This window comes from Hipposideros armiger, unplaced genomic scaffold (assembly GCF_001890085.2).
Source record: "Hipposideros armiger isolate ML-2016 unplaced genomic scaffold, ASM189008v1 scaffold_11, whole genome shotgun sequence".
In the NCBI taxonomy this organism is placed as follows: domain Eukaryota; kingdom Metazoa; phylum Chordata; class Mammalia; order Chiroptera; family Hipposideridae; genus Hipposideros; species Hipposideros armiger.
The window spans coordinates 7936183-7961377 of NW_017731361.1; the positions used below are offsets into that span (position 1 = coordinate 7936183).

General features: G+C 34.7%; 1 protein-coding gene across 1 annotated transcript in view; it reads left to right on the top strand.

Annotated features, from left to right (window-relative positions):
* RBM27 (RNA binding motif protein 27) overlaps nt 1-21315 on the top strand; it is a 70823-nt gene extending 49508 nt beyond the window's left edge. Inside the window, exons 14-21 of the mRNA XM_019661406.1 lie at nt 1859-1999; nt 6620-6739; nt 7617-7691; nt 7828-7992; nt 9192-9296; nt 9423-9614; nt 18727-18837; nt 20489-21315. Of these exons, the coding sequence (XP_019516951.1) occupies nt 1859-1999; nt 6620-6739; nt 7617-7691; nt 7828-7992; nt 9192-9296; nt 9423-9614; nt 18727-18837; nt 20489-20572 (993 nt within the window). The 3' untranslated portion in view covers nt 20573-21315. The remainder of the gene's footprint in view (nt 1-1858; nt 2000-6619; nt 6740-7616; nt 7692-7827; nt 7993-9191; nt 9297-9422; nt 9615-18726; nt 18838-20488) is intronic.
* Nucleotides 21316-25195: the final 3880 nt, after the last annotated feature.

A 25195-nucleotide genomic window follows, 5' to 3' on the forward strand; every position in this document is an offset into this window, starting at 1 on the left:
ATATGGCATTTGTCTTTCTCTGACTGACTTATTTCACTTAGCATAATGTTCTCTAGTTCCATCCATATTGTTGCAAATGGTACGATTTCCTTTTTTATAGCTGAGTAATACTTCATTGTGTAAATGTACCACAGTTTCTTAATCCAGTTGTCTACCAATGGGTATTTTGGTTGTTTCCAAGTCTTAGCTATTGTGAATAGCGCCACAATGAACATAGGCGTGCATATATTTTTTCGGATTAATGTCTTGGGTTTTTTTGGATAAATACCTAAGAGTGGAATTGCTGGGTTATAAGGTAGTTCCATTTCCAGTTTTTTTGAGATACTGCCATACTGATTTCCATCGTGGCTGCACCAGTCTGCAGTCCCACCAGCAGTGCACCAGGGTTCCCTTTTCCCCACAGTGTCGCCAACATTTGTTGTTTGTTGATTTATTGTTGATAGCCATTCTGACCGGGGTAAGGTGGTATCTCATTGTGGTTTTTATTTGCATTTCCCTAATGCTAAGTGAGGTTGAACATTTTTTCATATGCTGGCCATCTGTATGTCCTCATTAAGTCTCTTCATATCCTCTGCCCATTTTTTAATTGGGTTGTTTGTTTTTTTGGTGTTGAGTTGCAGGAGCGTTTTATATATTTTGGATATTGACTCCCTATCAGATATCTTGTTGACAAATATCTTCTCCCATTCAGTAGGCTTCCTTTTTGTTTTATTGATGGATTCTTTTGTTGTTCCAGGTGATTCTTGTGGGTCCTAAAGTTTGAGAAGTGCTGCTCTACATCAGAATCACTTATCTGGGTGCAAATTCCTGGGCCTTGTCTTTCCAAACCTACAGAGTCAGTCTCTAGCTACAGGGAGGGCCCATAAGTCTTCATGTTTAAGAAATAACCTTGTGATTCTTCTCAATGCCGAAGTATAGTAACCGCCCACCACTGAATGACTGAGTCTAGAGCTTCTTAGTGTTTGTATTAGAGTCAGTCACTCTTGTACCCACCCTTTTGTCCTCCTTTTTCCGGTGTAGAAAAACTCTGTTCCTTTTAAAACTGAAATGGAAGCTCCAAGAGAATGGGGTTTTGTCTGTTGTATTCGTTCTGTCCATATTGCCTAAAACAAGACCTGGCACATATTGCGAAAACATATTTGAATGAATAGATGCAGGAAGGAAAGAACAAGCCACCATGCATTAGAGCCATTTAGATATTGATGATAATCTCCTGCTAGGTGTTCTCTTGTTTGGATTAAATGCATTCAGATTTTTAAAATGAAAAGTATTCCTTGTAGCACCAAGTCTTAATTCCGTTCATCATCCTGCTTTTTGCACCTATCACTGCATTTCTTTTGTCTATTTCATGTCCCATTTCATGTTAGGGTCCAAAGGTGAATGCTTCCTCTAGAAGTTGGCCAAATGGTGTATAAAAGTGATACCATCACCTCTGTGATCCATTAGACCCTGCTATGTTAATGCAGTTCAAGATTGCATTATGTTTTGGGGTGGCCATAGCACACTATTGTTCATATTAAGCTAAATATGATTAAAACCCTCAAATCTTTAAAAGCATCACACATTGAAAGGAACATAACAAAATTATTAGAAATTTTTCTCTGTATGAGTATATACACATATGAGTATATGCATGCATTTTGTTGTGACGTATTTCGGACATCAAAAAAAGTATGGATAATAACAACCATTTGTGTAGCTACCACTCACTTAAAAAATAAAATCTTATAGATAATTAAAACACCTTCCCTTCCCATTTTCTTTTATCTTTTTCCCCAGACTAGTCACTATCCTAAATTTGCATCATTTCTGGGCATTTTAAAAACTTTCCACATATGTATTTATTTTGTCTTTGCAGATAATGAGCAAACCACAGACACCAGGTGCGTATGTTCTTAACAAAGTCCCTGTTAAACACCGTCTGGGACATGCCAGTGGTAACCAGAGTGACGCGGCACACTTGCTGAATCAGTCAGGTGGTACTGGAGACGATTGCCAGGTATGTGTTTCTGTGAACCTCAAATATATTTAGAGTTGTTCATGACACAAAGAAATTAACAAATTATCATCCTGATTTCTAATGTCTTGTGTCCTCCTCGACCAAGATAAGTGTGACAGCTGCTCACATAAGTGTGTCAGGCATACTTCCCTAATTTCCGTGATTCAGCCATAAATTTGCTAGTTAAATTTTTTTTTTCTATTCTAAGTTAGGTAGGAATTTGCGAATTTTAGCCATTTATTAATAGGTAGGTGTCTTTATTGGTTCATTTCTTTTATAATTTTTCCTCTTTAATGTAATTAACATAATGATGGGGATTCTGTCATAATCAAAAGTCAAACTTCGAAATATGTTTTAAGTAGTTTCTTTTGCTTTTAGGGATATTATCTAAACTGATTCTCCAGCATGGAGATTATTTCAAAGAGAGCTAGGAAAACTGTAAAAGAACAAGAAGGGTTCTAGCTCTGCTAAACATTAAAAAATACTGTGAAGTCTGTATAACTAAAACAGTTTGATACTGGCACATGAAAAGATAAACCAGTGGAAGGGAATAGAAGATCGAGAAAATGACTTCACTTGCAAATAGGAATTTATTATTTGCCAACATAGCAACTCAGATCAGTGAGGGGAAATATGGGCTTTATGATAAATGGTATTGGGATAACTGGATAGACATATAGAAAAGATAGAATTAGATCCTTTTTTTTTTTTCCTATAGTCAACCTAAATTTTTCTTTGTGAACTTAGATCCATTTTTGAAATTACATAATAAACCAGAATAATTTCCAAAAGGATCTGAAATTTAGATGCTGATGTGGCACAGCCCTCATGAAAGGAAATTTGGCAGTATCTGACAAGCTATGTATGCATTTATTCTAAATCAGTAACCCTCCTTCTAAGAATCTATGCCAAAGATATACTAGTTAAAACTATGAAAAGACATGTGTAAGGCTAGCAATTGTAGACTCTTTATAATAACAAAAGACTGGAAACAACCCAAATGTGCATCAGTAGGGGACTGGTTACTTAAAGTGTGGTATATCTACACAATAGCGTATGTGCAATTTTACAAAGAATGAGGAATATCTACCATGAGCTAATCATCAGGCTATATTAAGTGAAAAGGACAAAATGGAACCAAAAATATATATATAGTCAGCCACTGTTGGTATAAGACAGTAGGGGCAATGAACACTGCAGCAATAAGCAGTTGCTTACAATTGGAAAAAAAATCATATAATTTAAATCTTGGTGGTGATTATAGCAAGGATAGAAGCAACTAGACAACTTTGACTTTGTCTTGTTTCGTAGATTTGTCTTGAAACCTTGTAAATGCTATATGTAATTGTGAAAAAAAAATGAAATAAAAGTAACCTCTAAAAATTAAAGAGAAAGATGAGCTAGCATGTCTGCCTAGAGGGTGCTTTAAAACACGGTTATTTGACTATATATTCTTAACAAGACACACCTTAAGGACAAAAAGCAATTTAAGAAAGCTCAGCAATCATACTGACTACGTTGGTATTCTGAAACTCGTTTGTTAGCATTGTCGGACAAGTCAAATGAGGAATTGTACTGCCGTCATTGACAACTGAGATTTTCAGTGAGGTTGAAAAGAGAGATGTAAGATAGATAGGATTAAGTAAAAACACTGGTCCTGCATTTGAATTGAAGTATCAGTATAACTTCAGGTTGTATTTTATCTTAAAAATCAAATAAGCAACAAAAAATCCTCCTTAACATTTCCTAATCCTATTCACTGAAGAGGTCTAGAAACAATGACCAGCCCCATGATACTGACCCCAGCACCCAAAGGAACCAGGGGAAGGGCTGTCCCCACATTGGGGCTGACAGTGTTCTAGATGAGCCTAAAATAATTTGTCAAAGCAGAAAAAGAGGATGTTGTCAAAGATTACGAGAATCCAGTCAAGGAACAAAAAAATGCCATAAAGGCTCTAGATCTACTCATCAATTTTTTAAAAATTTAGAGGACAGAGAAACAAGTTCAAGGGTACTATATACTGTAGTGAATACTACAGGATGAGTGACCTGGTTTATTCAACAAATAATTTTCGAGGAAAAGAAGGAGTGAGGGAGCAGAATTAAAGGTGGCTTGAAAGAAATAAAACCAATTACACTTTATGGACCATAACAGATCCCAATTCAGATGGGAAAAAATATTTAGAAAACTGTAATGCAATCTGGAAATGTGCATATTTAATGATATTAAAGAATTCTTAACTTTTTTAATTTACTCCAAGTATTTTATTCTTTTTCATGTTATTGTAAATAAAATTGTTTTCATTTTAAAAATGTTTTTTATTGAAGTATAATTGACATATAACATCATATTAGTTTCAGGTATACAACATAATGATTTGATATATATATTGCAAAATGATCACTACAATAAGTCTAGTTACTGGAATTGTTTTCTTTCATTTTCATATCGTTCATTCTAGTGTCTAGAAATAGAATTTTTTAAATTACTTTTTATTGTGAAATACACATTTTTTAGAATTAATTTCAGCTGTACAACACAGTGCAATAGTTATACTTTTAACCCCTCGAGGTGACAACACCCTCCCCCAACTCGCCACCCCACTTACCCCCCCATATGATACATATCTATTACAGTTCCCTTGACTCCACTCCCACACTATACTCCACGTCCCATGACTATATATATATGTGTGTGTGTATATATTTTCACTTATAGTTGACATACAATATTATACAACATCAGCTTCACGTGTACAGTGCAGTGATCAAGCCTCTACCGCATCCATGATGCGGTCTCCCTAGTGAGACATGTGACCATCTGACACACTACAAAATATTTACAACATTATTAATTATATTCCTCGAACTGTCTTTCATGTCCCTGTGGCAATATTGTAGTTACATATTTTTGCTGTCTAATCCCTTCCCCTTCTCCCTCATCCCCACCCCCTCCCAATATTAACTTTTAAGTGTGATGATGATACTATGGTTATGTTTAAAAAAGAAAGCAGTCCTTAGCTTTTAGAGATACAACTGATATATTTACAGATAAAATGATGTGTGTGCTATAAAGATGTAGTTGGGGATTTAAATAAAACAAGATTATTTTATGTATTGATAATTGTTGCTGCTTGGTAATGGATATTTCAAGTATTTTATGTAACTATACTTTTGTCTGTTTCAAAAATTCCATTATAAAAAGTTAGAGAAACAAAAATAATTACAGACTTTGAAGTTGAACAGCCCTGACTTGACCTGCCTCTTACTAGCTGTGTTAGATAACTTGTGAATATTGGTTTCCTTTTCAGTAAACTGAGTTGCTATGGAGATTTAAATTTTTGATATTGGTAAAGCATAATGGGAGAGTGCTTAACACGTAATAGGTGTTCAGTAAATTGTAGGCATTGTCATTTTTGTTTTAGTAAATAATCATAATAACATGAACATCAGCTGCGCAGTGTTTCTACAGTTCTTGAGAGACTTTCCTGTGTAAAGAAGCTTAATTTTGAAGACAGTTAAATACTGTATGGTTGAGAATAGTTTCGTATTTGGATATACTATTTAAACAGTTGAATTTTCCATGAATTTCTTAATATTATTATATCCTATGTCCCTTACATCATGTATTCAAAGTTAATTTAAAATTAAGGAAAAGAACAGTGTGTTGGGAAAGAAAGCATTTGATTAAATATAATATTAAGATTATGATTACAAAGCATTTGATTAAATATAATATTAAGATTTTGATTACAAAGTTATTAAGATTCTAATAACCTTACTTCTCAGAAGGTTATTAGAAACATGTGTTCTTATTTGGCACTGCACATATAGAAAAGAACTTAAAACAGTACCCTCCATCCAGAGACCACCAGGAACACACCTGGACTTGAACAAGTCGAGTTTATTCAGTGAGGGAATGTACACAATGAAACCGTAGGGCACTTTGGTTAGAGGGTATTAGAAAGAACTTATTTTAGGATTAGGCTGTGTTAGGGAATTTTGGGGAGGGTTTAAGGAAACAATAGTTCTGTGGTCAGATATCTTAATAAATCTTATCTAGGAGGTGGGAAGACTGGAATGAATGGCAAAAGCTGTGATTGGTAAAGAAGTTATAGTCGTTTCTGTCAGCCAGTGTAGAGAAACGTTTAATCATTTTTATGGTTTGGATAGTATTCTGTGTTCAGTCATGATTATGGAGTGGTCTTGTTTGTTGATCCATCACAGTCGCAAGAGTGGCCTTGTCTGGGGTTGATATTCTGTGAAATTGTTTAGGTTTAACGGTAGGACACTAAAGCCAGCTCCTAGAGGTCAGCTCAGGGCTTGTTCCTTTTCTCACCATTAAAAAATACAAAGAGAAGAAAAATATGTGATTGCATTCAGAAACACAGCATTATTGCTGAAAATTAATTTATGTTTTTGTATTTGATTGCATTAAAAAACACAGCATTGTTGCTGAAAATTTATGTTTTTGTATTTGAGTGACAATTGAATATAAGGAGCTAGTTTTATAAGTGTAAAAAAAACAAACTCCTAAAAAAAGAAATTTATGGAATCTTTTTTAAAAAATGGCTTTAAATCATTTCTAAGATTTAATTTAATCATGTTTGTGTTTCATAGATATTTTCACCTCCGGGGCATCCAAAAATGATTTACAGCTCCTCAAACTTAAAGACTCCTTCAAAACTTTGTACAGGGTCTAAATCTCACGATGTTCAAGAAGCTCTTAAAAAGAAGCAGGTAACAGCTTTGATTCTTCTTTCCTTAAAGAGAAAGGAGCCATTGAATTCTGAAGTGGTTTTGTTAACACCTTTGAAGGGTTCACATTGCTATGGAACTGCATTGTGTTTATTTAGCTGCTGCTTGATGCAGTGTACTCTTGAACAAAAGATGAACAAACAGAAAAATGTTTCGCAATTGCCTTTCAGTGGCTACATCAAGTACAAGGACTTTTTTTTTTTTTTGGTATAAAGGTAAACAGTACTGAGCTGTCATGTTTTTTCATCCTCCATGAGATAGAAGCAGACATTTTATTTCATTATTTTCTCTTTTAATTCCTTTCTGGCTTTGCATTTCATATAAAGTATAATATTTATGTAGTTATATGACTCAATTCTGAGTTTCCTATCATGTTATATTTAAGCTCACATAGAGTTTTTCAAATAAAATAGATATTTATATTATCTCAGTAAAATTGGAGATTTAATTAACAGGAGTGGGAGGTAACATTTTCCTGGCAAAAACCCATAGATTGTGCTATTGGTTCTAACCTGTAGCTGCATCTCACATTTTTAAACTTAACTTCAAAAATAAGGATTTGGCTTATTACATTGGCAAGTGAAGTCATTCAAGTGAATAAATCTCATAGAGGCAGTTAATTAGTGTTCAGTATTTTAAATATATTTAAAAATATAGTTATAAATGTAAACTTCTGAGAGTATTGGGGAAAATACATTTAAAGGTTTTATCTCTGGTTTCAGCTATTTTTTGATTAGGAGGAAAATCTGTCTTATATAGGGATGGCCTAGAAGAAATGAATTGAGAATAAAGTAGCATTATGTATCATTGGCAAATTTTGTTACCCCTTACTAATTATTTTCTTCACTTATTCATGTAGGAAGCAATGAAGCTACAACAAGATATGAGGAAAAAGAGGCAAGAAGTGTTAGAAAAACAAATAGAATGCCAGAAGGTAAGACTCATTATTTGCCTGTTGGAATTGATGTATAGGATGGATTTTACAAAGATATCCCTATGGGTAAAGTTTTTAAGGGTTATTTACATTAAACTTTACTAGCATGGTTTTACTTTTTCTGTTTGTTTTATAGATGCTAATATCCAAGCTAGAAAAAAACAAAAACATGAAACCAGAAGAGAGAGCAAACGTGATGAAGACTTTGAAAGAGCTTGGAGAAAAGATCTCACAACTAAAAGATGAATTAAAAACGTCTTCTGCAGCCTCCACAACTTCTAAAGTAAAGACCAAAACAGAGGTATCTTTTGGCCTTTTTTGTTCAGAATAGGGTATTGACATTTGTTATGTACTTGGCACTTTGAAAGTACAATGGAACCCTTAGGTAGCTAATAATCTGACGGGGAGACAATTATAGCAACAAGTTTCCTAAATATGTCTATAGTTGCTGTGTACTCTTTGAAAGAGGTGATAATACCCTGTTTGAACAAAGATGTGTCTTTTAATTGAATTTTTTGGTTCTCTGTACTAAAGATGAAACTGCTAGAGTGATGGCGAGCAAAGAGATAGTTCTATTTCAGCAGGGTTTTTTTGTAATTCTATAATAATGAATAATAAAATTATTCCTTTTCATAATCAGAAGGTATGATTGGCTTTAATAGGGGCAGAAATGTGACATTTGATTGGAAAGAATAAGTTCTAGATCGGTTTAAGTCTAATTTTGCTAATTTCCATTTGTTTCCTTATCGTAGAATACTTGCTTTACACAGTGGTTCTGTTATACCACAGCTCTGTAGTGGGGTTTTAGATAAATTCCCAGCCCTTTGAGAAGTGGGAATACATTTGTCAGATATATGGAACATAAATTATTATGTATAATATTATATTATGTTTTAAATTGTGGTTCTCAGTATAGGAAGGTAAAGTTTTTATTAAGATTGCTTTTAAAAAATATAATAAATGTTTTTATTGACATTTCCCCCATTTATAGAAAGAACGTGCACATTTTGAAATTAAAGAGATTACGGGAGAAAAAAATCTCTCATAGTCACGTACCTAAAGACTAATAATTTGTCGCTTAACCCAAAAAAGAGTGGCAATAGTTATATGGTTCATATCTGAAAGCAGTTGTATAACTGTTATGTTTGTACCATTAATGAATTTTTACTATATAATTTATTTTGCCCCATTTTGTTTCATTTATGATGTTTTATTATATGAAGATTATTCTCAGCTCCCTCATCTCATGACTGTTTCCGAGAGGGATTTTTAGGTCATCTTAAACAGTAATACTTATTATTTTTATTGCTATCATTACACTGTCTACATATTGTCAGTATTATATCTGTAAAATTACTTTGTCTAAAACACCCATATTTGTTGCATCCTTTCACTTTCATTTTCCCAAAAGAGCTGTGTGTCATTCTGTAAGTACAATATTGTGAATAAGATCTTTGGAAGTTATCTAAAAAACACATTTTACTCTTAATTTTTCCAAAGGCCCAGAAAGAACTATTAGATACTGAACTGGATCTTCACAAGAAGCTATCCTCAGGAGAAGATACAACTGAGCTGCGGAAAAAACTCAGTCAGTTACAGGTTGAGGTGAGACTTAAAAGGAGTTACTGACTCATGACATTTTACATCTCAGTAAATAGTTTTCTCTTCCTCTGTTTTCCAAGGTTTAGTCTAACAGTGTATTATATTCCACCTTTGATTGTTGTTATTCAGGCTGCACGATTAGGTATTTTACCTGTGGGTCGAGGAAAGACCATGTCCTCCCAAGGCCGAGGAAGAGGCCGAGGTCGTGGAGGGAGAGGAAGGGGTTCACTAAATCACATGGTGGTGGACCACCGCCCCAAAGCTCTGACAGTTGGGGGACTCACCGAAGAGGAAAAAGATGATCTACTTCAGCATTTCTCAGTAAGTTTTTAAAGTAGCAAAAGCTAACTCTAAAAACACTGTATTCAGCATTTCCTGGCTGCATTCTTTATAAATGTCAAATGTTTTATAGATTAGAAAATAAGTTGTAAAAAACATGCATATTAGCAAATTCTTATTAATACACTTGAAGGTCAAGAAGCAGCTCATGCTCTGTAATTCCGTAATACTCCTCGTAAATGCGTTTGTAATGACAAGTTGTTCCAGAGCTATATTTGATTTTTGTTTTAGGGTTATTACATGGTTTACATGTAATATAGGTGTGTACAGTCAGTAGTGAAAATAATCTGGGATGGAGGCAAATTCAAAGGAAGAGTTTATTAGGATAGGAGACATGTTTAGTTGTGTGTATATATATATATAAATATATATATATATATATATATTTATATATATATATATATTATATATATATATATTTTTAAGTTTCAGGTGTACAAAATAATGCAATAGTTATCCTTTTCACCCCTCACAAAGTGACAACCCCTCTCCCCCCATTGTTTAGTTATATTCTGTGTACAGTGACTGCCATTTACTTTTAGACAGATTTGCTTCAGGGAAATGTCTATTTGCACATAAACAGTATTTCCTGTTTCCAGCCGCTCATTGCTTCATTCACTATTTATTGAGTGTTATTTGTGCTAGAGCATTTGCATTAAGATCTCATTTAATCTTAAATAACTATAGAAAGTGCACATGAAATCCTGTGTGGACCAATGGCAATACTAAAGCTTGAATGTAAATTAACCAAGCCAGACAAATGGTAGGACCAAGAGAGAAATAGAGTTGGCTGTTAACATCCAGGACCTCTATTCCTCAAACAGCTTTTTTGTAGGAAAACAATTTCAGCCTTATTCAGTGTTAGAGATGGTGAGGGAAAGCTGAAGGAGCAAGACTTTATTCCAAAGTTTCTTAGTAGTTTGCTGCCCGTTGATCCTGTTTTACCCTGATGGTTGGAGAATGGTGGATTGTTATAAAGTGTCCAGATTTTAGAACCTGGGGCTGTGGCCTGTTTACTCTTGAGCCGATTCTTTCACTAGGCTGACCCTTGTTTTCTCTTTCGTAAAGTGGAGACTAGTTTTAATTGACTCCTTTGAGGAGGAAAGAAGATAATACATGGAGAAACGCTTTGCACATGCAGGCTTTTCTTGTGGAGGCTGGATGAGTGTTGATTTTTATCTTTTAGTGCTGAGTATATAAAATGAAAACCTTGCCAAATAAGGTGGGCATGTAGACCCAGTGCCAGCTCTGGTGAGGTGATACTGGGTTATGTAAAGCAGAACTTTTATTAATATAAATTTGACTTTGCAGAAAGTTTCCGTTGTACAAAAAGTAGGTAGTCATGGGAGGCAGGAAGCTGCGTGCTGTGGCTTGAGGGTCACTGGAGATTATATGTAGTGAAGATGTTTAATTTTTAACCCAGAAGTCATGCTCACATGGGTCTCCTTCCATCTCATAAGCAGAATCATTCTAGAACATCTAATGATAACCAGTTTTGCGGACGTACATTTGATAAGTCTGAAATATGGCATTTGGCTTGTGGAGAGGGGCATGTCCAGGTGTTTGGGGAAGGCGTGAACAAAGCCAAGGCAGGTGGAGGTAAATTGAAGAAGTAGCAAGTTTTGCTACTTGTTTTTGTTTTAATGGTGTTTTGTTATTTGTTTTGATAAAGTGCTATCATAACGTCTTGAGTACTAGAAACAGACTTACCCTAGTAACAGATACTTGGGCAGATGGTATTCTTTCTTTGAAAGAAGTACAGAAATACATAAGCCTAGATAGTATTGTAAATATATTTAGCAGACTTAAAGGATAACGCTTCTTTGAGGTTTTTTATATCCCATAAAGATAGAATGTTTATTTTCAATATTCTTTTACTGTCCTTAATTGTGAAAGGATCGTGGAAGAACCATTATCTGTATGTTAGATGACGGATGGGTTTTAGTGAAGTGTTTCTGAAGAGTGAAGACCCAGTTTTGGAGTCCTTCAGTTTATTTTTATATCCACTAATCTGCTTCTAACAATTTACCATAAGAGAATTGTTATGGTTGCATGCAAACGATACCTGTAAATGTGCTTGCTGTAGCACACTTTATATTAGTGAAAATGGAAACAATCTAAATACTCACCAGTACTTTACTGCTATTAAAAACATGATTTTTAAGAATAGTGACATGAGAAAATTCTCAGGATTCACTTTTAGGTTAAGAAAAGGGGGATGCAAGATTAAACATAAACTGTTATAGGAATGAAAGTGCATTAAATCAGTTCTGGGTGGCAGGATTCAAGTTATCCATTTTTTTCCACATAAGCACTTCTAGCTTTCCAAATGAACATATATTACTTTTTGAATCAGACTTCTTAACCTCACATTCACTTTTAGGATGAAACGTCAGCTCCTTTATAGTAGATTTTAAAACCAAATTTGAGGATATGTGTTCATCTTGGGCTTTTAGGTCCCAGACACCTATATAAAAATATGTGTAAATTAAAGTAACATAAGTTTAAAATATATAAGGTATTTAATATACAATACAAGCTGTATACAACAACATAAAACACATAATATGTAAATATTTTAATAGGATATATCAGAGGTCAGCAGACTTTTTCTATAAAAGACCAGATAGTAAATATGTTAGGGTTTTGAGGACTGTACAATCTCTGTCTGTAACGTTTTCTTCTCCTCCCCTCTCCCTTTCACCTGCCCCTCCATTTCCCTCTTTCTTCTTTTCTCTCACTCTCTCTTTTTTTTGTTTTCCTTTTAAAAATGTAAAAACCATTCTTGGCTCACAGGCCATTGAAAACAAGGTCCTGGGCCCCATTTGGCCCAAATGCTATAGTTTACCGACCCCTAGTATATAGTATTTTATTACAATAATATCTTGGTTTGCGAGCATAATTCGTTCTGGAAACAAACTACTCATATTGCAAGACATCGCTCGTTTACCAAGTTAAAATGTATTAGAAATGTTCGCTCGTCTTGCGGAACATTCACAAACCAAGATACTCGCAATCCAAGGTTTTACTGTACTTCATATATTAAATACTTAAGTTTAAAAACATGGAATGATATATCATAAATAGAATTTTATATATTTAAAAGATAAAGTCAGGGAGTCCAGAAAGAACTTCTTAAAAAGGAATCCTTATTTATAGATCTTTCATGTGACAGAGATCTGAAGATATTAAAAACCTTCCTAAAGAATTTCCTTTAAATATTTTAATATTAATATTAAAGTTTAGGTCAGGAGCTGAAAATTTTAAGTCCGAGAGCCTTGCTCAAGGGCACAGACAGGACAGGACCTTAGCTTCATGCCTTTACCGCTGCTGGAAGAGCGCTTTGGCCGGTTTCAACAGGGAACGTTATTTATACTGAACGTTTGGAATACTTGAACTGTATTTTCAAGTAATATGCATCGGTTCAACGACACAATTCTTGAACTGGGGTAGCGTGGTTTAGCTGTTATCCTCAGTGACAGAGTGAATCTTGATTTCGTTTTTCTTCTTCCTGATTATGAAAGCAGTACACACTTCTCAGGATTCATTGGCTGCAGGTAACATAAATAACTTGGAAAATAGGGACATTTGTTTCTTTTCAAGAAGTCTAGGAGTAAGGATGGTTTACGGATTTGTTAATTCTTAAACTCTGCCACACAGGTTTTCATATTTTTTCTCTACTCTCCTACTGTGTTGGCTTTTGTTTTTAGGCCTTTATCTTCATGGTGTCAGGATGGCTGTAACAGCGAACATCACAGCCTCTAGTAATGTTTAAAGCAGAAAAGGAAGAGTACCTTTCTTAGGACATTTTTGAAGATCGTGAAATAAGCCTTCCCAGGACGTATTCGTCTTCCCATTCCCACCTCCCCATCCCCCCCAAAAAAATCCCTCTTTTGTGCACTACTGGTATTTACTGCCTGTGGATAGCTAGTTACTTGTAGAGTGTTTCCCATTTTCTCACTATTGGGAACAATGTTACATACCATCTTATTGGATTTGGGCATTTTTGAATAATTTGTTATGTAGGACAGTCCTACACATTGCAAGACCTTTAGCACCCTGGCTCCCACCTCCTAAATGCCACTAAGTGCTCTTCAGTCAGTGTGACAACCAAATGCCCCCTTGAGTAACATTATTGTCCCCAGTTGAGACCCACTGCTTTAGGTTAGTTTGCAGGAGTGAGATGACTGGCTCAGAGACATGCATATTTAAAATGTTGGTACAGCCTGCTAATAACCCTCCAGGAAAGTTGTACTAATTTATACTTATAGTGACATTGGATGAGAGGACCTATTTTCCCAGACCCTCAACAACACTTGAGTTTTGTTTGAGTCAGGTGATTGATGAATGATGATTGGCACAGAGTTGGCATCAGTTTCTGATCTTGGAAAACGGCTGGGCTAGATGAATTTCTCCCTGAGTAAATTCTACCTCTAAGGTTCCAAGTACCTCTTAAGTTATTACGTATAACTTTTCAGTGATGGTACATAATTGATTTGCTCATATTTACATATACATTCGCATATTAACATTTGAATTATTTTGGGGGGCAACACACATATACAAAGTGTAGAAGAAATAAAAGTGTATACAATGAAAAATAAGATTTCCTTCTGCCTCCATCACTCAGTTTCACTTTCCGTAGACAATTGCTGTTACTTTCTCAAAGATATTCTTTAGATGTGTATTGTTTGATCTGTTTTTCACATATGGTGGCATGTTATACAGCACTTTTGCATATGCACTTTTCACTTAATATGTATGAAATTGTTATTAGAGATTATTCTATATTAATGCATATGGTGTTGCTTTATTCCTTTTAATAGCTGCGTGGTATTTCATTGCATAGATGTGCCATACTAGATTTAAACAGTCCCGTATTGATGGACATCTAACTTTTCCCCAATATTTTGTTATTTCAAGCCATATTACAGATAATGTGTGTGAAAGAGAATATATATGTGTGTAGAAAAGTTAGATATTTTAATAAGCGTGATATTTTAATAGGCCAGTTCTAAATCTTTTATTTTTTTAATAAAAAATTAATACATGGAAATGATTTAAAGTATGATTTAGTAGAAAGTAAAAATAACCCCTCTTCTGAATCCTTGCCTACTTTTAAAAGGTAGTCACTATTCATGGTTCTCTTTATAGGAAAAAAATTATGAATATAAGAATACATAAAGTCACTTAAAAAAAAATTTACCAAAATGAGATATTATAAATATATTCCGAATCTTGCTTTTTTAACATAAATATCTTAGCTAGTTGAGATATCCTTAAAATTTTAAAGATAATCAATCTAAAATGTTCATTAAAACAAACTATACCAATTAGAAATGTATATAGTTCAGTGCTTTATCAGTGATGTAAACTCCCATGTAGCTGCCCCACAGGTCAGGAAATGGAACATTCCCAGCACCCCAAAAGCTCCCTCCCAGTCGCTACCTCTTTTTCTCCTCAAAAAAGGAACCATTATCCTCATTTTATGATAATCACCTCCCTGGCTTTCTTCATACTATTGATCCTCATTATTTGTTTTGTGGATTCCGTATATGCTAATTCACCTTTTTTTTTTTTTTTTACTTTGTAACCTCAAAATCAGTACCCAAGGTGCTTTCATGGTCATTCTCAGACACGTGCAGAGCTGGGAAAAATTTGAGTCAGCTGATGCACACTTGACCTACCGGCTGAAGTCAGAGTGGCGCTGCCTTCTTGCTTCAGCTCTCGTGTACTGGAAGCGTGTGTGCTTTTCACAGTCTATTTACTGCCACGTTTTTCTCATTTTTGTGCTTTTCTTTAGTGATTTCACTATTTAAAATGGCCCCGAAGTGTATTTCTGAAGCTGTGTGCATTCCTAAGTTCAAAAAGGCAGTGATGTGCCTTATGGTGAAGATATGTGTGCTAGATAATCTTTGTTCAGGCATGAGTGACTGTGCGTTTGGTCGTGAGTCCATTGTTAATGAATCAACAATGCTTGTATTAGGTAAGATGTCTTTTAAACATAAGTCAAAGTTATGTATTGATCAGTTGAGGAAAATGTTTTGACCAGAGGCACATAGGAACCTAGCCCTGTATTTCCCCTAGGAGCAGTGCTTCAGTGTTTGCCAATTCGGTGCTGGCAGTGGCCTCTATATAACTCCTGCAAATCAACCAAGGTTTTATCGCCTAAGTGTGCATTCCTAAACATAGTATTATTCAGCCTATTTTTTAAAATGTATATGACTGGAACTGCACAGTACGTATTCTTTTGAGTCTTGTTTTCTTTTGCTTTGTGAGATTTATTCATGTTACATGTAACAGTAGTTTGCCATTTTTGTTGTATAATTTTCAGTTCTATAAATCCACCACAATTTATTTTTCCATTCTCCTGTTGATAGGTATTTGGGTTATTCTCACTTATTTTTATGACCAGTGATGCTATGAACATTTACAGATGTCTTTTAGTGTATATTTGTATGCATTTCTGTTAGACATGCGTGGAATTGTTGAGTGAATTGCATGCATTTTATTCGTTTAGGTTCCCACCAGTACTGAGAGTTCCTGACTTGGTATTATTAAAATACAGTTGACCCTTGAACAACACTGGAGTTAGGGGTGCCAACCACCTGCATAGTCGAAAAACCCTTATATTATTTAAGTCAGCCTTCTGCATACTTGGATTTCCATCCACACATCGAAAACATGTTAACCTTGAAATTCTCTTGGAAGTGAAACATGTGCATTTCAAATCAAATCATTTAAGGGTCAACTATACATTTATTTATTTTTTTAAGATTTTTATTGGGGAATTGGGGGGATGGGAACAGTGCTGGGGAGTTGGGGAAGGGGAACAGACAAGTTGCTGTTGTTTTGTTCTTCAGTCTAGTTGTGGAGGACATTGCTTCACTGGCCCAAGTTGGCACCATCATTGCGCTGTTCCGGGCAAGGCAGATCAGTCGCCTGCTTCTGGACGGCCGCTCACTGCGGCTGCTGGCTGCTCATGCTGGCTGCTGGCTACATACGGCAGCCTATGGCAACCCATGGCCACAGGGGCTGCAGCCTACGTCGCCGGAGACTCGCAGCAGCCCAGCTCCAGGTTGAGCTGTTGTTCAGCATCTTAGCTGTGGAGGGCAGTGTCACTGGCCCTCATATGTGGGATCCGAACCGGGGCCCTCTGGCATCCCAAGCCAGTTCTTAACCATCGCGCCACTCGGCCGGCCCTCAACTGTACATTTTTATTCTCATTACTAATCTTATTTATTATAAATCAGACAGTGGGCATTATTTTTATTTTTAGTTCCTCACTACATACAAGTTAAATTTCTAATTCTTTCTTCAATAATATATATGCAGTTCATTTAATGCCTTAAAGTTCCTTTTGGAGGACAGAACTGCAACCTTCTTTGGAGGGCAACCCAGTTAATGTAGGTTAAAAAAAAAATCTATATTATTTTTTGTGGTTATAAAAGTAATATATAATTATTTAAAAATTCAAATAACAAATAAGGTGTAAGGATCTAATGTATAACATGGCAGCTATATTGATAATTATTGTATAATTGAAATTTGCTAAGTAGAACTTAAATGTTCTCACCAAAAAAAAAAAAAGAGAGATATTAGTAAATATGTGAGGTGATAGATATGTTAATTAACTCAGGGGGAAACCTTTCATAGTGTATATGAATATCAGATCATCATGTTGTACACTTTAAATACCTTATAATTTTAGTGCTCCATTGTTCCTCGATAAAGCTTGGAAAAAAGAATTCAAATAATACAGAAACGAACAAAATAAACTGGAAAAGTCTCTTTATAGTTGGGCTCTGTGTTAAAGGATGTCTGTTACACACTTTACCTGACTCCCCCACCCCCGGGTTTATTGAGATAGAATTGAGATATAACGTTGTATTTAAGATGTACAACTTAATGATTTGATAAATGTACACTTATGAAATGATTACTAAAATAAGTTAACATCCATCACCTCACATAGTTATAATTTTTTTCTCGTGGTGAGAATTTTTAAGATCTCTCTTAGCAACTACCTGGTTTTTTAAAAATGGTAAATGTATGTTTGGGTAGGTCCATTTTGATACATCAGTTTATTATATCCCACTAGTCATATGCTTGGTGTCAGATTATAAACATTCAGCCCCTACCAGGAATAATGGAAATTTTTCCTTAAGCCAAAGGCTGGTACCTATGCAAACAGCAATTAACTTGTTATGGGTCTGGCCTAATGTATCCTGTTACACTGCAGTGATCTAAATGTTCTGTGAAAACATCCTGCAAATGCTTCTTGAAGCTTATCAATGTTTTTCCTAGAAAAACTAGAGTGAAAGCTCACATATAAAAGAACCCCTTCTGTTAAAGGTTTTCAGGACTGAACCAAGAATTGAGGATAGTCTACAATCCAGCACCGCTGATGGAAAGCTTTTGGAATGACTAAGCTTCACTTTCATGATGCTTTGGGTCTCTGTTCTTCTGTTCGTGTTGGTTGGTCTTTAAAATTAAACTTGTGCTTTCTCTTATTGAAATTTGCTGGAAAGGAAAAAAATGTTTAGACAATTGTACCAAGAAATAATTGAAAACTGAGCAGTTTTACCTTGAGTTAGGATGGTAGGTATTTAACATTTGTTGAATGTGTAGATGAGCTGGGGAGTAATTGTCATTGTTGTATATAGAACAGGAAGTGGGAATAGCATTGTCAAATATAGGTGGGGCTATAAAAGATGACATGTGATGAATAGACAGTTTTTTAAAAATACATTCTTAAGGTTTCAGGCTACACACATAGATTGTCAGAGTCCAAGGCCAATAATTTTATTGTCATCGTGATTTTTTCAGTAGAGTTGATTATATTATTCATCGTCCAAACCAAGACAGGTCCTGTTTACATGACACAGATAATAAATCATGGACTATCCTGGGCAAACCAGAACATATGATTTACCAATTTAAAAAGATGTCACCTTTTCTAGCTCCTGTTGGAAATTGTAGATACACTTTGACTTTTCTCCCCATCATGTCACTTTTTAAATAACACAGAATTTGAAGAAATCATTAGTGAATATGAGTACAAACTTTTGTGCTTTTCTAAAATCTATTTTAGGCTTCAAACCAAGGGTCAAAATTCAAAGACCGTCGGCTACAAATATCATGGCACAAGTCCAAGGTGCCTTCTGTATCCACGGAGACTGAGGAAGAAGAAGTGAAGGAGGAGGTAAATTTAGTCATTGGAAACAAGAGTTGAATTAGATCATTACCCAATTATATATTTTCCTTGACAGTAAATAGTATCAAAATAGAAATACTGAATTCCTTCATGCATGAAGTTAGTTAAGACTAGTCTAGAAGTTTATTAAAGAATCAACAGGTGCAGAAATATAAAAAGCTCTTTGGGGGATTATTTTCTAGTCTAGGAAAGACTATTCTATTTTATTTGCGTTTATTTTGGTTTTATTTGGGCTCTAGTTATTTTTATTCTGGTAAATAAGACATGGATTACATGAATAAATTAATTTTTATCAGATGGTTTTAGCTTTTTGATAACTCAAATTCCATAAGTAATGGATTTGAGTTTCATATTTTCCTTCTCTGTACAGTTGCTTAAAATCAGAGTGTAAGGAAGTCGGACATAAGAGGGAAGAATAGGAAAATCAAAGACTTGCACATGCTACATGTACTTAGTAATCAACTTCTTAAAATATATGAGAATTAATTTTGGTTTTTTACTTATATATATATTTTGGGGGGGGGCGGGAGGGGAACAGTGTTGGGGAATTGGGGAAGGGGAACAGTGTGTTTTTCCAGGACTCATCAGCTCCAAGTCAAGTTGTTGTTCTTCAATCTTAGTTGTGGAGGGTGCAAGCTCAGCTCCAAGTCCAGTCGCCATGTTCAATCTTAGTTGCGCGTGGGCACAGCCCACCATCCCATGCGGGAGTCGAACCGGCAGCCTTGCTAAGAGCACGCGCGCGCACACACACACACACTCACACACACACACTCACACACACACACACTCTCTCTCACCATCTCAGTGGCAGCTCAGCTTGGGCGCAGCTCACTGGCCCATGTGGGAATCAAACCAGCAACCCTGTTGCTCAGAGCTCATGCTCTTAACCAACTGAGCCACTCGGCTGGCCGCCTTTACTCCCATATTTTTAATTAGTTTATTAAAACGGACACTTAGCCAGCATTGCAAGTTATTCCTGGTTTATCACGATTTTGGTTTTAAAAGATGTCTAACATTTATGGTCAATCAAGAGTTTTCTAACGTATGGTTAATTTTATACAACAAAAGGAGAACATTTCCTGTGTTAAAAAACAAAGAAAGGAAAGAAAAATCTGTGTTAAACGAGAAAGAAAGAAAAGATAAATCTTGGTATTTAGGGACTATTTGTAGATACTTCTACTTTGTGTAAGATTTTAGATTTTTATATAAGATTAGGAATGTCTGTGTCATGGGGAAGTTAGTATGTTCTCCCCTCAAACAATAACCGGATATTGAAGGAAAGGTTTAGGAGTTTGAATGGTCATTTACTTTTCTCCTTTTTAAGTTAATGGAATAAAATTAACTGTATCAAAAACACTACATAGGTAAATTTTCTTTTATTTTCTCTACTAAACATTAATATTTTCTTGATGATATTTGAATAGAAATCTTCTATTAAAACCAAGCAAAATTAGGGGAGAAGAATATATGTACATTAAAAAAAACTGTTTTGGGTTGTTTTCCCTGAAAAAGACTCTGAGTGCATCACTTGTAAATCCAGCCTGGGCTGTGTATGCTAGTCTGTTTGTCCTTTGGCCTAAAAAGTTATTTTACTTCACCTTCTTGTGCCACTAAGCAGATTTCACCCTCTCTTTTTCAGGAAACGGAAACCTCAGATTTGTTTTTGCATGATGACGACGACGAAGACGAAGATGAGTACGAGTCTCGTTCATGGCGAAGATGAAATCTGATGCGAGCTGTATAATTTTTAGGAATGCTGTTTAGAAGAACAACTTTTTAAAATTATTTAAAGAAGTCAATGAGCCAAAAAAAATTTTTTTTATTTTTCTTTTCAACACAGTAGATTTAAGGACAGCAAGTTTGCTATTTAAACACATCTCATAGCTGTACATGATATTAAAGCACCAAAGGCCTAGTGACTTTTACACAGTTGTGAAGACCCGCAGGAATGACATGGATAATCTCTAGAGCCTTATTTTCCACACCACCTGTTTTTGTTGCTATTGGTGTTGGATTAGGTTGTAAATGACAGGGTGTTCAGAAATTTTATTTTGGATTATAATCTGATAAAATTTCATTAAATGTCAAAATCGCCTGGAATCTGTTAACTCTTAGCTATTATGGATGGGTTGTCAGACAGTAGGAGATATTTGTAATTAAAATAATCCTTTTGCTTTCAAGAGTTGTCTTGGAAGAAAAGTAAATTTATTTTATTTTATTTTTTACTGAGGAGGAGCCCAATTTGTATTTAATCTAAATTTTTTTGACGGGGGGTTATGTGCAGTAGTAAGTACTATTGTAGTGTAAATCATAACAAACTGTGTTCTTAAATGCTATAAAGTAATGGTAGTTAGCTCCATGGTGTTTTCATTCTGTCATCATATTAACTCTTGGACTGCTGCTGCTGATCATTAATTTGCTTTGAAATTAGTGAGCATTGGTTCACTTGTTTCTTTAAAAAAAAAACACACAACATTGTCAGAATGTAAAAGGCTGTTACCTGTTGACCCCTTTCTCTTCACCATTTCCTTTCTCTTGCCTTTTTATTAATAGTCCTGACTTACCCATTATTGAAATAAATGATTCTTTTGGGCCCCCAAAAAGTCAATCCCCAATAAAAAGTTGAAACCAGCACCTTGATAAATAAGTGTTTCGATGAGAATAATGGAAGGATTTTGGGGGAGAGTCAGTCACCAGCTTTTTTTTTTTTGCTTTTTTAAAATTTCAGTTTAGTTAATAGTTACACAAAAGAGTTAAAAAGTGTCCAAAAAATTTTTTTTCTTTTTGAAATTCGTTTCCTAAATTTAAACCATGATGATGAGGTGATGGGATAGGGTGGGGGTGGGACGGGGTTGGGGAGATGGAAATGCTAGTAATAAATGGGAGTCATAACTTGACTGATCAGATGACCTTATTTTTTGATAATTTTGTAGCTTGTTGCTATCCATGAACATATGCATCCTTCCGTAGACAGTTTCCTTCACTGTGTGCATTTTTACTGTACACTGTATAGAGTAGAGTACCTGTTAAGTAAAATATATATGTAAATTTATGTCCTTGTGTTCTGAATGTTGATGGAAAAGCAGAGGAGCAACACTACACTGTATTGACCCCTGGGGAAATAAAATGATTAATGTACATAGGATGTCACTTTTTCAAGGATATACACATCTATGTTTTTATATGTGGTGTGGTGTGAAAATTTGAAACTTCCTGTTGGCTTCAAAAGGTTCTTGGTGATCACTATATAAAGGATTTTGTTTCCTGAGGTAAAGACTGTTTCTCAAAATAGAAACTATTCACTAAGAAACTTAAAACCATCAGGACTCTAGGTTTACTTAGCTACAAGAAGTTTAATCCCACGTTCTGATTATCTTTTCTACATATTTTCCTGGAATGATGTGTCAAACCAGGATCCATTTTTTTCAAGTTCATGTAATTTCCCCTTAGTAATAATAAGGACTTCCTCTTTCTGGGTTATTAATATATTTCTGATAACACTGAAACTAAAATAAGCTTATAACAGAATGGAAAACATTACAATGGGGTACCTAGAATAAGCAATCTTGCTCCTTCCTCCTCCATCATCTCTAATGAAATTTTCTTGATGTCTGTGGCTCAGTCAGTATATATTTTGAAAGATTCATTGTGGTGAATATTTTGAGTCCTGACAGTTTAAACGTGATAGAGGGAACAAAGGATTTATATATTTTTTGTACAAAGTTTTTTCTTAAACTGTATAATTTTGTAAATAATTTGTTTGGTTTTTTTGTGTACTAAAACTACCAGCGTATAGATTTCAATAAGAATTGTTGTATTTTTGTATTTGGAAACTGAAAATTACAGTAAATTAATGGAGCTGTAAGAAAATTTTCAGTAGACTGACAGTTCAACAGAATGAGATTCCTTTTCATATGATTTTTTAACCTCAAAATTGACATCTTATTCTACTCAGTACAGAGAGAGTTGAGGATCTGTTTGATTTTTTTCAGTTATGGGGGGAAGGGGGAGAAAGAGAAGAATGTTAAAGTGAAGAATAGATAGATACTTTTTCCAGTAAGATTTGAGGCCCTTTGTATACAACATCATTTTTAATACATCTTAAATAGGACTAAAATACTTTAAAAATGTTCTTTCTAAGAATTCTAAAACACGTTTGATTCAAAAATGAATTCAAAATATGAGTTAAATATTAGAAAATTTAAGTTAATGTTAGAATAAAATAGTTGAATATATATATATATATATATATATATATATATATATAGTTTGCCTTTAGTATTTTCTTATCCCCACCCTCAAACCCCCAAGCGTTTAGAATTTCTCTTAAAAGTGAGTACCATGATTTGTTTTCTTGGCATCTTCATTTACAGAAATAAAATATACCATCTGAGGCAAATTCTGTTCTTTTTAATGTGTATGACATCTTTCTAACTAGCTATGAGTTAACCAATCCAGCTAGTCAGCCTGGTTCACTGGATGGATTACTGCCCAAGCTTAGAAAAGTAACCCCAGGGAATGCAGAATTTCCCTCAATTTCTTCATGTTGTAACAGTGGGAGAACTTTGTCACGAGCTAATAGGATACATTGGAAAACAGTCTTGTTAGAGTGAAAAAGTCCCTAGTGATGGATCGTGATTTCAAAAACAAGAAAAAAATCATGTGAAAAGGAATAGTGGTTCCTCTTGATGTATAGTATGCCTGTATTATAGTTTTTACAAAATTGTGAACTTGTGTAATAGTATAATAGGAGATATTGTTGAATTTCTAACTGTTTATACATTTAAATTCATATATGTAATGTTTGTTTTATCAATTACAATCTGAATTTCTAAGAAGCATGTTGACTTTTGCAATAAAGATGCAATATGGAATGGTTCACAATTGGGAAAAAAAGAAAAAAAAGAGAAAAGCATTACAAATTTAAAAGAATTTGGAAAATTTATGAACCATTCCAAAAATTATAACAATCACCAAAAGAGCTGTAATTCTGACTTGTTCTGGAAAGAAAGAAAGTGTGTGTGTATGCTTGCTTGTGTGTGAGAGTGAGTGAGTAGTGGATATGTATGTGTGTTTTGGGTTCATGTACATGAGTGCCGTTCTATGAATTTGGGTACTGAAGTCACTGGCTATTAAATATTCAGTAGAATAACTCCCTCCACAGGGTGGTCTTGAAAATGAAAGAGAGATGGATTCAAGTATTACTTGTAAGTAAGCTTTGATAGCCATATTTCTTTGTTCATGGATGGGTCTTGGTATCCCAGATATAAAGCACAATTTTATAAAAGTGATTATTTTAATGTTATCTTGAGCATCTTCAGTATGCCTGCCAATAATAGAAAGGATGTTTTTCTTAAGCGGAATAGAGAGAAGTGATTGTGATGGATACTTGTAAGGAATAACAAGAGAAGGAAGTGACCTTACACTCTTAAGGACTGGGTGGTGATGAGAAAGGGAAGTATATCACTTGGGCTGCTACTTTCTTATTTTAAAAATTGCTTTTCTTATAAAATCGCCCCTCACATGGTGATGCATTGTCTAAGAGTCATTCTTTAAGTCTCAGCTTATACAGGAAAATACTAAAGGGGAGTAAATTTCATTTTCATTCTTTACAAATAAATTTTATCTGTATTTTATGAGTTAGGTAAATAGCAAATAAGCTGTGTGAGCATTTGTTTTGAATAGATGAATTCATCCTATATATGTTTATAATAAACATTAGTTCTGAGACTTAAGGGAGCGACAGGCATAATTCTGAACATAGTTATATCTGTTTAATATTAAGTCCAAATATTTTACTAAAATGGACCTCATTAACAAATTACTGGTTTTATTGTTTTACTGATTTTGATATAAATTATTCTAAAGCCACGGATAAACTTTGAATCATGAGCCTCAGTAGACTAGCCTGGATCTAATTATGTTATAGTAAAAATGTGAGCATATCGGATCATTTTAGGTGACAGGGTTCCTTGAAACAAGTGGACCAACACTCTTGCAGGGCATACCTGCCCATTTTGTATCATTTTTAGTCTCAGCTATTTGAGTGATCAACCAACATAAAGAAAAAAAACTATTATGAACCACCTTCATTTATGCTAAATTGATTCTATTGCCAAGTGATCTCCTTTCTACAGGATTGTCTACAATTTGGCCTCTTACCTGGTTCTGCAATCGACCTTAGGTTAACTAAACCATCCCAGCGTTCTGAGATAGGCGACTTGATACAGGTGAAATTAAGGTCAGGATGGTGTTTGATGATTGTTTGCAAGATATTTGTAGTTTGGTCTACTCTTAGGTTTCTGCAAACTTTTCTTTTTGGTGGTGGTGGTGGTCATTAAGCATG